The 16,582-nt window shown below is 40.8% G+C and overlaps 1 protein-coding gene across 1 annotated transcript; it reads left to right on the top strand.

Annotated features, from left to right (window-relative positions):
• The first annotated feature begins 5,066 nt into the window (after positions 1 to 5,066).
• On the top strand, positions 5,067 to 16,219 carry TLR2 (toll like receptor 2). The gene is made up of 2 exons (XM_043567108.1): positions 5,067 to 5,640; positions 13,425 to 16,219. The coding sequence occupies exon 2, from the start codon at positions 13,446 to 13,448 to the stop codon at positions 15,798 to 15,800; it is 2,355 nt and encodes a 784-aa protein (XP_043423043.1). The 5' UTR covers positions 5,067 to 5,640; positions 13,425 to 13,445; the 3' UTR covers positions 15,801 to 16,219.
• The last annotated feature ends 363 nt before the right edge of the window (positions 16,220 to 16,582 follow it).

Genomic DNA, 16,582 nt, shown 5'->3' with positions numbered 1-16,582 from the left:
ATGAAAATCATTTGCCTTGTCTTGATAGTTTTGTGTGTTTGGACCTATACTATAACAACTTAACTCTTATATTATCCTGGTGGTTTGGCCCTTTGCTTCTGGGATGGTCCACCAAAGAACTTGAGGGAAATCTCTTTCTCTTTCTTTTTCCATTTCTCAAATATTTCCTGAAATATTTACAAATTCTCTGAATTAAAAAAAAAGGACATTTACGAATTAACTCAACATTGATGCTTCTAATCCCCAGATATATATATATACCAAGAATCTTGAAATCAATGTAGATCTTCAGTCATTTGGGCCAACATATGGTACATCAATTTTATTTGGAGAGGTTTTAGTTTTCCTTCCTTCCTTCCTTCCTTCCTTCCTTCCTTCCTTCCTTCCTTCCTTCCTTCTAGAATTAACACTGAAGTCATTCTGCCAAGGATATGTTAAATTTTCTAATCATTACCGTATGATAAATTCAGTCCTCGAATGGACTTTGTGAAAGTTGGGTGATGAATTGCCCTGAGTAGGCATGGAGTGATATTAGGAAGATGGCAAGCTGAAAATGAGCATTCCAGAGGGGATAAAACCATTTGAATACAACATTAGAAGATATTATGATATTATGTTTCTAAGTCATTTGAAATTTCTGAGTTAGTTAAGAATTTAGTTTTCTTTCCATCAATAAATACCTTAGAGTTAGTTTGGTTGTGAGAGAAATCAATGTCAACTTATTAAGGTAAATAGGAGATATTTTTGTTAGTGATTATATTTATTTTATGACTTGCTAGAGAAATAGGATGTTTTCTTCTTCCTTCTCTCAAAGGACTAGCAAAAGGCCAGTTCCTCCATTTTGGAGGCCTTTGCTCAAGGAGAAAAAAGGATTTTTAAAAGATAGTTATTGAGATAATTTATGTACATTAATCAGCCTAAAATGCAAATTTATGAGCTTTGGCAAAGATATACAGTGTGTAACCACCACCGCAATCATGATACAGAATGTTACCACCACTGCCAAAATTCTTGTATGCCCCTTTTCAGCCCAGTCATCTCCTACCACGCAGCTCCCTGGTATCTCCTGGTATGACCTTTTGTCATCGTTTTGCTTTGGGTAGAATTTCATATAAATGTGCTCTACAGTATCTATCTGTTTGTATCTGACTTCTTTCACTTTGCATAATGCTTTTGAGATCCATCCATGTTCTTGCGATGTATCATTTCTTCCTTTTTTTTTTTTGTTTTTTTTTTTAAATTTTTTTTTTTCAACGTTTATTTATTTTTGGGACAGAGACAGAGCATGAATGGGGGAGGGGCAGAGAGAGAGAGGGAGACACAGAATCCGAAACAGGCTCCAGGCTCTGAGCCATCAGCCCAGAGCCTGACGCGGGGCTCGAACTCACGGACCGCGAGATCATGACCTGAGCCAAAGTCGGCCGCTTAACCAACTGAGCCACCCAGGCACCCCGAGACATTGCTTTTTGTATGAGAGTTAACAGAAGAGAACCCTACAGTCAAGCGCATACCGAAAAAATGAAAATCAGTTTTGGAGATAGAACTAGAAGACTGTATTACTTCAGGAAAATTGTGAGAATTTTTTTTTGAGACAACAGAACTTTAAAGATATGCTTTTATATTAACTGAAGATATTCACAGTTGAAATTGTCAAAGTCTACTTAATACCGTATCTTCTTAACTTAAATCCCCAGGATACTTGGATCTCAGTGAAAATTTGATTGTTGAAGAATAATTGAAACATTCAACTTATATGGCACTCCTTGCGTATCTTGAATTTAAGACAAAATAATCTATAGACTCCAAAAAATATTATTTGCTCTAGGAAAACCTGACCTTAATCTTGGTGAGTGTATATACTTGGCTCTTTACCTAACACTTATCAGTGGCCAGAAAAGGTAGAAGACTCGAATTTTCCCAACACTAAATTATACAATTTAACCCACAATGCTTCTCAGACACTAAGCATAGTAGATGTTAGCAATAAAATCTTTTATTTTGCCACAACTTAAAGAACTTGACCTTTTCAGGTAGGTGTTGAAGACACTACCAGATACTTCCTTTTTCTTTGAAAGTAAGCAGGAAAATAACACTTTCTCTAAGGAGCAACTTGATTCTTTTCAAAGACTGACGACTTTGGAAGCTGGCGGCAACAATTTCATTTGCTCCTGTGAATTCCTGTCTTTCACGCGGGAGCAGCAAGCACTGGCCCAGACCCTGACCGACTGGCCACACAATTACCTGTGTGACTCTCCATTCTATGTGCGGGGCCAGCGGGTTCAGGACACCCATCTCCCAGCTTCTGAATGCCACAGGGCAGCTCTGGTGTCTGTCGTGTGCTGTGTCCTTTTCTTGTTGATCCTGCTCACGGGGGTTCTGTGCCACCGTTTCCACGGGCTGTGGTACCTGAAAATGATGTGGGCTTGGCTCCAGGCCAAAAGGAAGCCCAGGAAAGCTCCCCAGCGGGACCTCTGTTATGACGCCTTTGTGTCTTACAGCGAGCGGGATTCCCACTGGGTGGAGAACCTTATGGTCCAGGAGCTGGAGCACTTCGACCCTCCCTTCAAGTTGTGTCTTCACAAGCGGGACTTCATTCCCGGCAAATGGATTATCGACAACATCATCGACTCCATCGAGAAGAGCCACAAAACCATCTTTGTGCTTTCTGAAAACTTTGTGAAGAGTGAGTGGTGCAAGTACGAGCTGGACTTCTCCCACTTCCGTCTGTTTGATGAGAACAACGATGCTGTCATTCTCATTCTTCTGGAGCCCATTGAGAAAAAGGCCATTTCCAGCAGGAAGTGTTTGGGTCGAAGAATAATGGTAGTTTTAAAAATGGAAATATATACAGAATGAAATATTCTCAGTTTTCAAAACTTGGTTCGGTGTTGATTCAGAATTTTACTGTTGTTTTGCACAGGCAATATTAAACAGATTCTTCAAAAATTGCATATGTTAGTGAAATCTTTTCAGAATAGAAAATTTTTGAAAAATGGGTATTTGCATACAAAGGTCCACAAAATAGTGCAGGGATTATATTAGGCTTTCATTAAGTGATTTTTGACAGATATATTTCTTATTGTTTTATTTACCTATTACAAATACTTTATGTGAAAAAGATACACTGTGAATTTTGATAACTTCAAATAACTTAGAATTTCAGTCAGGTACTCAGAAATATAAATATCTACATGAGATATCCTTTCCCAAATACCTTTTCATATTCTGTGTTCATTTTCAAATCTTAAAAAATAAGTTTTGTAGTGAGTTGTAGGAGGCCTTATGCCAAACTGAAAAGCAGACTGACTAAGGAGCTTTGGAGTCCAATCTGGGTTTGTCACCTAGGTGTGAACCATGTGACTTGAGACAAGTTCTCCAATCACTTGAGCTGAAGGTGTAATAATATTAGAACTATTGGGGCGCCTGGGTGGTGCAGTCGGTTAAGCGTCTGACTTCAGCCAGGTCACGATCTCGCGGTCCGGGAGTTCGAGCCCCGCGTCAGGCTCTGGGCTGATGGCTCAGAGCCTGGAGCCTGTTTCCGATTCTGTGTCTCCCTCTCTCTCTGCCCCTCCCCCGTTCATGCTCTGTCTCTCTCTGTCCCAAAAATAAATAAACGTTGAAAAAAAAATATTAGAACTATTTATTTAATGTGTTCTTATGAAACTCAGATGAAAAGATGTATTTGAAAGTGCTTTGGGGGCACTTGGGTGGCTCAGTCAGTTGAGCGTCCGGCTTCGGTTCAGGTCATAATCTTGCGGTTTGTGAGTTCAAGCCCCGTGTCAGGCTCTGTGCTGACAGTTCAGAGCCTGGAGCCTGCTTTGGATTCTATGTCTTCCTCTCTCTCTGCCCCCCACCCTGCTCATGTTCTGTCTGTCTCTCTCTCTAAAATAAATAAACATTAAAAAAAAAAGAAAGAGCTTTGAAAATGTTTATGACTGAGCAAGAATAAGGTCTGTGCCTAAGCAGAACGTGCTAACAGCTTTGCTAACTGTAAAATAATCTTTATTACACTGGTAATAACTTGTGGGGAAATAAATGATTTCTATCTGACTTTGCCAAACATTCTAAGAAGTTTTGGGATTACAAAGCAATAACATTAGTTAATCTAGGCAGTTCAATTAAAGACATACGGAGAAAGAACAGAGGTTTTTAGATTCAGGGGGAAAATATTGGGAATAAGTTTTCTTACCTACACACTTGAGAACTCCTGAGGAAGAGAGGTGGAGATTTTGAAGTGGTAAGAACAAAGTCTTTTTCCAGGCTGCAGAGCCTGGATCATCAGGGAGAGAGAAATATCCACATAGTCCGTAACCTGAATGGAAAATCAGACTCCATCCTCTCAAGTTCACTCCTGCTTCCTGGTTAAGTTTGCCTGATATTGGAACGCTTAATGAGGATTAGGGATGTGGAATGCAGCTCGAGAAAGGTAAAATTCTCATTTCAAATCTCAGTTCTGCCACAATTTGCATGGCATTTCCTAGTGTGCGAAAGAGGAGCAAGAATGCTTCCTCTGCCTCAATTCGTGAAGATCAAATACAGTTATGAATATCAAATGTACTCTATGAATATTATTAAGGCAGCTTAATTTTTAAAAGGTAATTTGTTTCCGTTATGAACATTCTTCACTAGTTTCTGCGGCAAGGAAAAAAACCTAAGTCTTTGTTTTTCAATTACTTTGAGAGGTGGTGATGGAACTGAGCATGGTTAGAATTTGGATTCAAAATCCTTTGGAGCCCCACATCTTTCATGAGAAGAGTAGGGATGGGAAATAGGTGCTACAGTCAGTGCACCACCAGGGGCTGCCCGAAGATTTAAAACAAAAAATGTCCTTATCTGCTCCTCAGGCAAAATTTCCTATGTTGATCTAGATAGTGACTGGTGAGAGCTATTTTAATATAAGAGAGTATAAACTTGCTGGTGGAAGTGGACCCTGGAGATACAAATTGTTGAGGGGGGGGGCGGGATAGGCACGAATTGGGGCTCCCAAGGATGGACAGGAACAGAGAAGTGGAATTTAAAGACGGTGTGCTTCTGGGTAACGCGAGGCTCTGAATGCCAAAGCTTCTGGATGATACTTGTTGGGTAACTGGCTACTGGGATTGCGAAATCTTCCTCCGTGCTTCGGGAATTCCCACGCGCGGGCCGCTACCAATCTCGGTTCTGTTTTCCCTCCCAGCGCCCTCTGCGGACTCGGGCCGCCTCGGGTGGGCCGTAACCTCAGTCGAGGTCACCTGAAGCAGCCCGGGGACAAAGGCGGCCGCGACGGCGCGTGGCCCCACGGCCTCTCCTCCGCTGCGCGGCGGTGTGCTCAGCGACAGAAGGTTCCCGCACCCGGCGAGGACGCGCGCCCGCCGCGCGCACGTTTCCTTTCGCTCCCGGCCTCGGCCCAGGCGCGTCGCAGCCGGAGGCCGCCAGGAGACGCGGCCCAGGGCGGCACCGCCATCTCCCGGGTACGTCGGGCCTTTCTTGGCGCGCCCGAGAGCGCGCTCTGCTGGCGTCCTCGCTCCGCAGCCCTCCGCCGGGGTGCGCCGGGGATCCCTGCTTCCCTCTCGGTTGCACACGGGGCGCTAGGACGCCGACGCTCCCGCGGCCCCAGCCTGCGCGCCACCCTCCACTCCGAGCCCTGACGACGAGGGTCAGGTAAGGGCTTTCAGACTGCACGCGTGCTTCCCGCTGGTGGTTTGTCTGCGCTCCTGGGTTACTGCAGGGACCTAACTTCCAAAGTTAGATTTCCATCACTGTGGCTGAGAAGTGGGAAAAGTTCAGGACTCAGGATTTGCCTGGGACTCTCGCTCACTAACCCCAAGCCCGGCTTCACGCGCCCTCCGTGTTCTTCCATCCTTAAAAGATCTGAGTTATGTCTCTGATGAGAAAATAATTTAGAGCATTTAAGCTTAGACGAGTTCTTTAAAGAATGCCCTGAAGTTCTCCTTCTAAGCTCTCCAAATTCTGGAAATGAGAACTTGTGTTTAGAACTTAGCCGCAAGACAGGATAGTGTTTTTACTGTTTTTGTTTGTTTTTTAGGGAGGGAGAGAGAGAGAGAGAGGGAGAGAAATTGATTGATTGTTCAAGTATAAACAAACAGCTCAGCTGGCTGAGATGATACTAATCTTGCAGAAGAAGGTCCTGTTTGCAGTGTTACTAAGAACTTTACCAGAAAGCAAGTGATAGATAGGATGGCCTGACTTGAAAGTAAAGAGAAAAAAAAAAAAAAAAAAAAAAAAGGAAATGGCAATCATCCTATTTTGACTTGTTCACCAGTATTTTAAGTTTCTTCCTCTTCTAAGCGGAGAACATTTGCATCTTTAAACTTTTTATGATGCTCTTATTTTACGAAAACTGTCAAAAGTTTGCAGCATGTTTTATAAGTTTCTAAGCTATCAGTTAACTTTTTGTATTGTTTCCCTTAAGAATTTGGTTTGGTTGGTTAAATAGTAATTGAGCATGATTTTATGGTATAGGGCATTGTGGGTGTGACCTCCTTACAAAGATCTAGTAATAAATGTAAGTTGTATTTACTTCTTATAAATAAGAGGCTTGCTTGTTAAAATTGTTTTCCTCCACAATAGCATTTAAAATTTACATTCCTTTTTCCTCATACCAAAAGCCATGCTTGAGTTTTTGAATGCTATCTTCTTTCTTATCAATTATTAAATTAAAAAAAATGCAACCATAGTTTCTTGCTGCCTACTCTTAACGGGTTTATTTTCCATATTGCTGAAGAACATGTTTTTGGGTCCTTCTTTCAATGATGGAGTATAGATAAAGATTCTTTTTTGGTTTTTAGGTTTTGAATGTCTGAAAATGTGTATCTCACCTTTACTCTTAAATGATAATTTAAATGGGTACTGACAGGTAGATTGGCAGGTATGTCTTCTCTGCCCTTTGAGGATATTATTCCATTGTTTTCAGGCTGGGTGAGGAATTTATACTCTTTAAGAAAATGCTTAGGCTTTATTATTACTTAATATCATTGTTTATTAATTCAATACATAACTTACTGATTTATTATTTTATTGTTATTCTTTATTATTTTAAATTATTTATTTATTTATTTATTTATTTTTATTGGGGAATCAATATGCATTTATAATTTGGGAAATTTTTTTTTTATTCAATTCCCCCAAATTTTTATTGTCTTTTAATATTTTGATCCACACCAGTGTATGTGGCAGGCCTGGAGTTCTGATTTTTTAGAGGAGGTTTCTAGAAGGCTGGCTTCATCCAGGGCCAGAGGGCAGAGATTTCTGAGATCCTTATTCACATAAGGTATAGCCTTTTCCCTGCCAGGGGCTTAATGGAGAGTGTGCTTTCAATTCTCAACCGAGCCTGGGGCCCTGGGGCCCTTCTCCACTCCTGCTTTACTCAGCCATTATAGCCCTCACCCTGAAGTGGGTATCTGGTTGTGGTTTCTCTGGGGACAACAGGGCTTCAACTTCCTCTCAATTCTGCTTCTGCAGATGTGCACAGCAGAAGTTGCCTGTAATGCCAGGCTTACTTGTCCTTTCCCTGGGTCTTGGACCAGTGATTCCTCACCACTCTGTCAATTTTCTGAATTCTTTGTTTTTTTTTTTAAGTTTATTTATTTATTTACTTATTTATTTAGAGAGTGGGGGAGAGGCAGAAAGAGAGAGGGAGAAGAATCCCAAGCAGGGATTCGCACTGCCAGCACAGAGCCTGATGTGGGGCTTGAACTCACGAACCCTGAGATTGTGACCTGAGCTGAAACTAAGAGACAGATGCTTAACCGACTGAGCCACCCAGGCGCCCCAATTTTCTGAATTCTTTAAGCAGATGATTTTATGCTTTATCCAGACCCACAACTCTCATTAGATATGACTCCACTCGGTCTAACTTTAGCCATTGCTTTTCCCTTTCTCCATGTCTTACTCTGAGGAGCTCTCTGCCCCATGCTGTAATGTATAGAGGAAATGAGAGGAATAGAAGTGACTGTGATCTTCAGTGTCAAGTTGTTAATGGCAGTTTTAGCATCATCAGTAATTATTATTTGTTGAGAACCCACCATGCAATAGGTACCATATAATACTTGTATGAAATAGCCCAAGATCTCTGCTCGTATGAATTTTACATTTTAGAGACAAAAGGCTAGGACAGACAAATTTAGAATAGATGTATTTGACCTTTAAATCTTAGGGGAAAACATTCAGACATTCAAGTATAGATTTCTTAAGGTTTGTGCTATTTATTACAAAATGGAAAAAAATCAAGTAAATTTTCGTTGCCCAGTACAGTTATACTAAGATGATTTTTTTTCAATAACTAATTAAGCAGAAAGACAATGGAATAAATACAGTACCAAACAGTAATCTCATCTCATCTTAACCACCATGAGTTTTAGAGGTGGGTACGATACTAGATCTTTATAGGTTAGTTTAGTCTTTATAGGCTAGCTTCCATCGCAGCTGTTTCTGCTCCTCTCATACTCATTATCTTGCTTCCTTTAGTACCTGCTTGTTTTTTATTGTTTACTGGACATTCAACTTGAAACACTGTTTGTAGAAAGAAACTTGAGGCCTAGGATAACGTTACTGTCTTCTGGAGAAAATTCTCCTTTGCTTGTGCAGGTACCTGTGAGCACTAGATATTCCAGAAATCATCTTAATCCATTTTTAGAAACTAAGAATGTCTGAGCCATCCAGATAAATCAGAGCTGTGCTACAATCTACGTGAGGACTTGGTTTCCTCTACTTCAGCCTTACCTTTCCATCCATGATTGGCCTAGACCTTCACCTTTAACTCCCTGCCCTCCAAGCCTGTTAGAAGTGCTATGCAGCCTATCATATGCTTACTGTGCTCAAGGTGATGAAAGACAAGATTCAAAATTTTGGCAGAGAGCTGGAAACTACAAAAAATGACATAGCAGATGGGGAAAAGAATCTAACAGAAATTAAATAAATGAAAATAGCAATAACCAAACATTTAAAAGCAGTGGATGGATTTAACGGTAGATTAAACACAGCTGAAGAAAGAAGAATAAGCTAGAAAATAGATTAGAAGAAAATTTCGAGACTGAAACTTGAAGAGGCAAAATATGGAAAGAACAGCAGAGGAAAAGCCATGGAAAATATAGCTAACGTAGTGCTTAGATGAAAATTTATGGTCTTAAATGAATATATTAGAATGAAGAATGACTGAAAATTAATGAGTAAGCATCTACCTTAAGAAATTAGAGGGGCGCTGTAGCTCCGTCGGTTAAGCGTCCGACTTAGGCTCAGGTCATGAACTCACAGTTCGTGGGTTCCAGCCCCGCATCAGGCTCTGTGCTGACAGCTCAGAGCCTGGAGCCTGCTTCGGATTCTGGTGTCTCCCTCTCTCTCTCTGCCCCTCCCTGGCTCGCACTCTGTCTTTCTCTGTCTCTCAAAAATGAATAAACATTAAAAAAAAAATAAAAAAAAAAAGAAATTAGAATAAGAAGAATAAAATAAAATCTAGAGAAAGCAGAAGGAAGGAAATAGTATTAGAAGAATAGAAATTAGTGAAATAGAAAAGAAATAGAGGATCTATAAACTGAGAAGCTGGTTTTTGAAAACGTTTGTAAAGAATGATAAACCACAGACAGGACAATAAAAAAAGCTGGCACCAATTACTCATCTCAGGAATGAAATAGGGAACCTCACTATAGGTCTTACAAATATTAAAATAGTAAGAAGATGATATAAGTAGCTGTGTCCATATATTTGCATAATTAAACGAAAACAATAAATTCCTTGAAAAACACAACTTATCAAAGCTGAAAGATGAATAAAAAGAAAATCTGGATAGTTCTGTAGCTGTTAAGCATATTTAATATATTTCACAAAAACAAGAAAAATGTACAAATAATAACAAAAACTGCAGTCTTAGAAGGTGGCATTGGTGAAAGGAGAGGAAAGGAAATGTGTAGGGTGATTTTACTTCTGAATATACTTGCAGAAATTCTAAGGAAATATTAGTAAATAAACATATCCAGTAAAATATAAAAAGGGTAATATATCCAGACTAACTTGGATTTCTTCTAAAACTGCAACATTGTCTTAACACTAAATCAATTAATGTAATCACCAGTATTAACACAGTAAAGGAGGTAATTCATGTTATTATCTCAGTAGATACAGGAAGAGAAAAAAGAATTTGATAAGATTCAACATTCAGTAATGAAGAAAACAAGGTAAAGGTATAATGATTGGAAAGAAGAAAAAACAGTATTATATCTGAGTGATGTGATTGTGTACATAGAAGATAAAAATCTACAAACTGGAATTATTAAATCAATTTAGCAGGGTTAATTAGTGCATGGTAAATACATAAAATTTAATTGAAATAAATATATACCACACATAAGTATGTATTATTGTTTTTAAAGCTTAGAAGATCTCAAATGCCTGGGAATAAATATCACAAAATATGCTCAAGACCTCTGTGCAGAAAACCGTAAGATATTATTGTGATAAATTAAAGAAAAACCTAAATAAATGGAAAGATGTATCCTGCTCATGGATTGAAAGATTCATTATTGTAACAATGTCAGTAATTCCCAAATTGACCTACAGATTCATAGTATTGCCATTTAAAATAAACAAGTTTTGTTTTTGAAACGGATAAGATGATTCTGTAATTTATAAGAATATGCAAAATGCCAAGATTAACCAAGCCTCATTTGAAGAAAAACAATAAGCAGGAAGGGCTTGCGCCCTACCCCACCTCCCTCCAGGATATTAAGTTATGTTATACACTTAATGTAGTGATACCAGTACAAGGATAAGACAAACAGACATTGGATCAGAATAGAGAACACTGAAACACACTCACCCCTATGAGGACATGCGATTGTTGACAAAAGTAATATTGTTGACTGTCTCCCCAAAGTGATCTTTTTAAAAATGGTGCTGGGTCAATTGAATATCCATTTTGGAAATGAAATGGATCCTCTCTGCTACCTCAAATATTAATCCCATGTGGTTTATAGGCCTATGAAAGGCAAAGCAATAAAGATTTAGAAAATAATAAAGAGAATATCTTCATGATAATGTAAAAAATATTTTTTAAACAGGACACAAAAATTACTACAAAGAAACAGAACAGAAAATTTAAGAACATCTGTTTATCAGAAGATTCCACCAAGCAAGAAGGAAAGCGGCAGAGTGGAAGAAGATACAGGCATACTTTGTTTTATTGCACTTGGCTTTGTTGCACTTTGCAGATACTGTGTTTTTTACAAATATGTCTTGCAACCCTGCATTGAGCAAGTCTGTCGCTGCCATTTTTCCAACAGCATTTGCTCGCTTTGTGTCTCTGTGGCACATTTTGGTAATTCTGGCAATATTATATTCAATATTGTTATTATATTCATTATGTTGATCTGTGCTCAGTGATTATGACTCACTGAAATCTCAGATGATGGTTAGCATTCTTCAGCAATGAGCATTTAAAAATTTGTTACTATTTTTTTATGCTTATTTATTTTTGAGAGAGAGAGAAACACAAACACAGTGCAAGTGGGGGGGGGGGCAGAGAGAGAGAGAGGGAGACACAGAATCTGAAGCAGGCTCCAGGCTCTGAACTGTCAGCATAGAGCCCTACGCAGGGTTCGAACACACGAACTGTGAGATCGTGACCTGAGCCAAAGTCGGACACTTAATTGACTGAGCCACCCTGGTGCCCCTAGCAATAAGCATTTTTAAATGAGGTATGTACTTTTTTTTTTTTTTTTTTAAGACCTTGCATACTTAACAGGCTACTATGTAGTGTGAACATAGCTTTTATATGCACTGGGAAACTGGAGAATTCACTTCAATGGCTGCATTGTGATAGTCACTTTATTATGGCAGAACTTCACCTGCAGTATCTCTGAGGAATGCTTGTATTTGTAACATATGTATCTTCCTTCCATTTCCAGAGTATATATCTTTATTTATATATAATTTAATATTTATAATAATTATTATAATAGTGACAATCCAACAGAAAACAGTAGGCCAAAAACTGAAACAGGCACATTACAAATGAGGATTCCAAATGATCATATGCAAAGGTGTTCAGGTTCATTATTAGTCCAGGAAATGAAATTTAGACTCGGATGAGATTACACCGCTTACCAGAATAGCTGAAGTTAAAAAGACTGGCAGTGCAAAGTGGTGGCAAGAGAGAGGGCAGTTGGAACTGTCATATGGTGCTGATGGGCATGCAAATTATGGGTTATTCATATTATGAAATGCTGTGATCCACTGGGAAAAAATCAGAAACGTCTGTATATATGGATGGAAAAAGATGCCAAGCCATATCGTAAGGTGAGAAGTGAAATCCAGAATAAGTATGCACGGTATGGCCCCATTTATCTAAAAGAGACAGGAGGGGATGCCGAGCAGTTGCACTGGTGTGGCCGTAAAAATCTGGCAGCAACAGCTATTAAATTTCCCAGCCAAGTGTGTATTAACATTATTTATATTTTAATTTTCTGTACCTATAAATTATATAGGCCTAGGGCCTTCGTAATCTCTCAGATTCTGTGCATGTGGGAAATTAGTTTTACCCACAAAAAGTTTTCTTCTTGGGGTTAGATTTTTAAAATTGTTTTGTAGAGCTAATGTAGTGAGCAGAGGAGTACAGACAGCAGGAACGAGAGAGCCGAATAGAGCCAAAGAGGGATATAGGACCCAGGAGGTGGGCCGAAAGACAGTGCTGGATTCACGGTTGTAAACTAGCAGTGGGAGAGAGTGTGCAGACAGCTTTACTCCCCTCACATCCAGACTGGAGCACTACTTTCTGCACTTACTTTTCTGCAAGGAAGAGAAGGTTCCGATGGTCTGATTGTCCCTCAGCCCAGCAAACCGCCTCGCTCTGCCTGGGGTCCCCAGCATCCCTCCTGTCTGCTAGGAGTAGGTGAAGCATGGGAGCACAGGACCTTTTTCTTTTGGTGAAAGACCATGCTACCGCTGGAGCTGCAGTCAGTAAATGCTTGTCCAGTGAGAGCTGCAGGCGGGCTCTGTGAGATCTCTAACTCCCAGCGGGCATTGAGGCAGGGAAGAGGCATGCTTAATACAAGAAGGCTTGAAGTGGGTGAGTGGGTGATTGTAAATCCATAGGGTTAATTAAGCCTCGCTCGTGTTAAACCTGCTTGCGTGTTCATTCCTCCATTCATTCATTGACTCATTCTTTCAGCTCAGGCATAGTGAGTCTTGCTCTGTACTCCCAGATGGTATTGGATCTTGAGGTCATGGCACAGTGGCAGAATGTCTGTGTTGGTGTTGCTGGATGTAGCAGCAACATATCCCCATTCATACATTCCATTTGCCACTCTGTTATTTCCAGATAGCTCTGTGTGTGCGTGCGCATGTGCCTTATACCTTACAAAACATTTCTCAAGAACTGGAATCATGATATACTGTCAAACACAGTCACTCATTTGAACCTCTTTTATTTGTAGGTTGAATTACTGGACTGGACAATGTCACGTGTTTTGTGGACAGTATGGGTCTTGGGGGCTGTAACCAGCCTCTCCAAGGAAGTGGCCCCTCATCAGACTTCTCTGTCCTGTGACTCCACGGGCGTCTGCAAGGGCCACTCCAGATCTTTAAACTCTATCCCCTCAGGACTCACGGCGGCTGTGAGAAGCCTTGACCTCTCCAACAATGAGATCACCTACATTGGCAACAGTGACCTGCAGGACTGTGTGAACCTCAGGGCTCTGAGGCTGGAGTCTAATGAAATTAACACGATAGAGGAAGATTCTTTTTTTTCCCTGGGGAGTCTCGAACATTTGGACTTATCCTATAATCACATATCTAATTTATCATCCTCATGGTTCAGGCCCCTTTCTTCCTTGAAGTTCTTAAACTTGCTGGGAAATCCTTACAAATCACTTGGGCAAACACCTCTTTTTTCTCAGCTCACAACTTTGCGAATTCTGAAAGTGGGAAATATTTACAGTTTCACTGCGATTCAGGAAAAGGATTTTGCTGGGCTGACTTTTCTTGAGGAACTTGAGATTGATGCTTCAAATCTCCAGAAGTATGAGCCAGAGAGTTTGAAGTCCATTCAGAACATCAGCCATCTGGCCCTTCGTATGAAACAGCCTGATTTGCTGCTGGAGATTTTTGTAGATCTTTTAAGTTCTGTGGAACATTTGGAACTGAGAGATACTCATTTGAACACTTTACATTTTTCAAAAGCATCCATCAATGAAACAAATACGTCGATTAAAAAGTGGACGTTTAGAAACGTGAAAATCACTGATGGAAGTTTTAGCGAACTTGTAAAACTGTTGAATTACGTTTCTGGAGTGTTAGAAGTAGAGTTTGAGGACTGTACTCTCCATGGGCTTGGCGACTTTGACGTAGCTGACATGGGCAAAATTGGAAGTGTAGGTGGGATAGAGACATTAACAGTACGGAGGTTGGTCATTCCATACTTCTACTCGTTTCGTGATCTGAGTAGTGTGTATTCACTTACGGAAAGAGTCAAAAGAGTCACAGTAGAAAGCAGTAAGGTGTTTCTGGTTCCTTGTTTACTTTCACAACATTTAAAATCATTAGAATATTTGGATCTCAGTGACAATTTAATGGTTGAAGAATACTTGAGAAATGCAGCCTGTGAGCATGCCTGGCCCCTCCTACAAACCTTAATTTTAAGGCAAAATCGTTTGAAATCATTAGAAAAAACCGGAGAAACTTTGCTTACTCTGAAAAACTTGATTAACCTTGATATTAGTAAGAACAGTTATCTTTCTATGCCTGAAACTTGTCAGTGGCCAGAAAAGTTGAAATATTTGAACTTATCCAACACCAGAATATACAGCTTAACCCGATGCATCCCCTGGACACTGGAAATTTTAGATATTAGCAATAACAATCTCGATTCATTTTCTCTGACTTTGCCACAACTCAAAGAACTTTATATTTCCAGAAATAAGTTGAAGACTCTACCAGATGCCTCCTTCTTACCCACGTTACAGGTCATGAGAATCAGCAGAAATGCAATAAACACTTTCTCTAAGGAGCAACTTGATTCTTTTCAAAGACTGACGACTTTGGAAGCTGGCGGCAACAATTTCATTTGCTCCTGTGAATTCCTGTCTTTCACGCGGGAGCAGCAAGCACTGGCCCAGACCCTGACCGACTGGCCACACAATTACCTGTGTGACTCTCCATTCTATGTGCGGGGCCAGCGGGTTCAGGACACCCATCTCCCAGCTTCTGAATGCCACAGGGCAGCTCTGGTGTCTGTCGTGTGCTGTGTCCTTTTCTTGTTGATCCTGCTCACGGGGGTTCTGTGCCACCGTTTCCACGGGCTGTGGTACCTGAAAATGATGTGGGCTTGGCTCCAGGCCAAAAGGAAGCCCAGGAAAGCTCCCCAGCGGGACCTCTGTTATGACGCCTTTGTGTCTTACAGCGAGCGGGATTCCCACTGGGTGGAGAACCTTATGGTCCAGGAGCTGGAGCACTTCGACCCTCCCTTCAAGTTGTGTCTTCACAAGCGGGACTTCATTCCCGGCAAATGGATTATCGACAACATCATCGACTCCATCGAGAAGAGCCACAAAACCGTCTTTGTGCTTTCTGAAAACTTTGTGAAGAGTGAGTGGTGCAAGTACGAGCTGGACTTCTCCCACTTCCGTCTGTTTGATGAGAACAACGATGCTGTCATTCTCATTCTTCTGGAGCCCATTGAGAAAAAGGCCATCCCCCAGCGTTTCTGTAAGCTGCGGAAGATGATGAACACCAAGACCTACCTGGAGTGGCCCACAGACGAAGCTCAGCAGGAAGGGTTTTGGTTAAACTTGAGAACTGCAATAAAGTCCTAGGTTCCTTCATTAAAGGCCAGTCTTGGTCTGGTGGTGGTCCTTATATCACTAGTTGTAGCTCAGTCCATTCTGACAGTTGTAGGTGGACCACATAAATGCACTGTCATTTGAAGGCTTGCTTACTAAAACCACTAAAACTGTTCATATTTTGTCTAGAGTGCTGGTTGTTTTAAATGTTTTATTATTTTGGGGGGGGTGGGGAGGGCTGGGAGAGAGGGAGAGAGGATCCCAAGCAGGCTCTGTGCTGTCAGCACAGAGCCCAATGTGGGGTTCAAACTCACGAACTGTGAGATCATGACCTGAGCTGAAATCAAGACTCGGACGCTTAACTGACTGAGCTGCCCAGGTGCCTCTAGAGTGCTGTTTTATAAAAACTACCAGATTAAAAATTAAATGTTCTTGGCTTTTTATTAATCCTATGAGATAATCATGATCTGAATCCATTATTTATTTAAAAAAAAAATTTTTTTTTTCAACGTTTATTTATTTTTGCGACAGAGAGAGACAGAGCATGAACGGGGGAGGGGCAGAGAGAGAGGGAGACACAGAATCGGAAGCAGGCTCCAGGCTCTGAGCCATCAGCCCAGAGCCTGACGCGGGGCTCGAACTCACGGACCGCGAGATCGTGACCTGGCTGAAGTCGGACGCTTAACCGACTGCGCCACCCAGGCGCCCCTGAGTCCATTATTGACATCTGAATTATCTGTAGCAATTGGTTTAGTTCATTAGGAAATAGGACGAAGGAACAGATTTCCCATGAATGTGTTGGTCAGTTTTCTGCA

This window comes from Prionailurus bengalensis, chromosome B1, assembly GCF_016509475.1.
Source record: "Prionailurus bengalensis isolate Pbe53 chromosome B1, Fcat_Pben_1.1_paternal_pri, whole genome shotgun sequence".
Classification (NCBI taxonomy): domain Eukaryota; kingdom Metazoa; phylum Chordata; class Mammalia; order Carnivora; family Felidae; genus Prionailurus; species Prionailurus bengalensis.
Note: the sequence above shows the minus strand (reverse complement) of the source record. Positions and strands in the feature narration are given on the sequence as shown.

Coding starts and splice junctions, on each gene's coding strand:
- TLR2 (XM_043567108.1), top strand. CDS start 13,446: ATGTCACGTGTTTTGTGGACAGTATGGGTCTTGGGGGCTGTAACCAGC.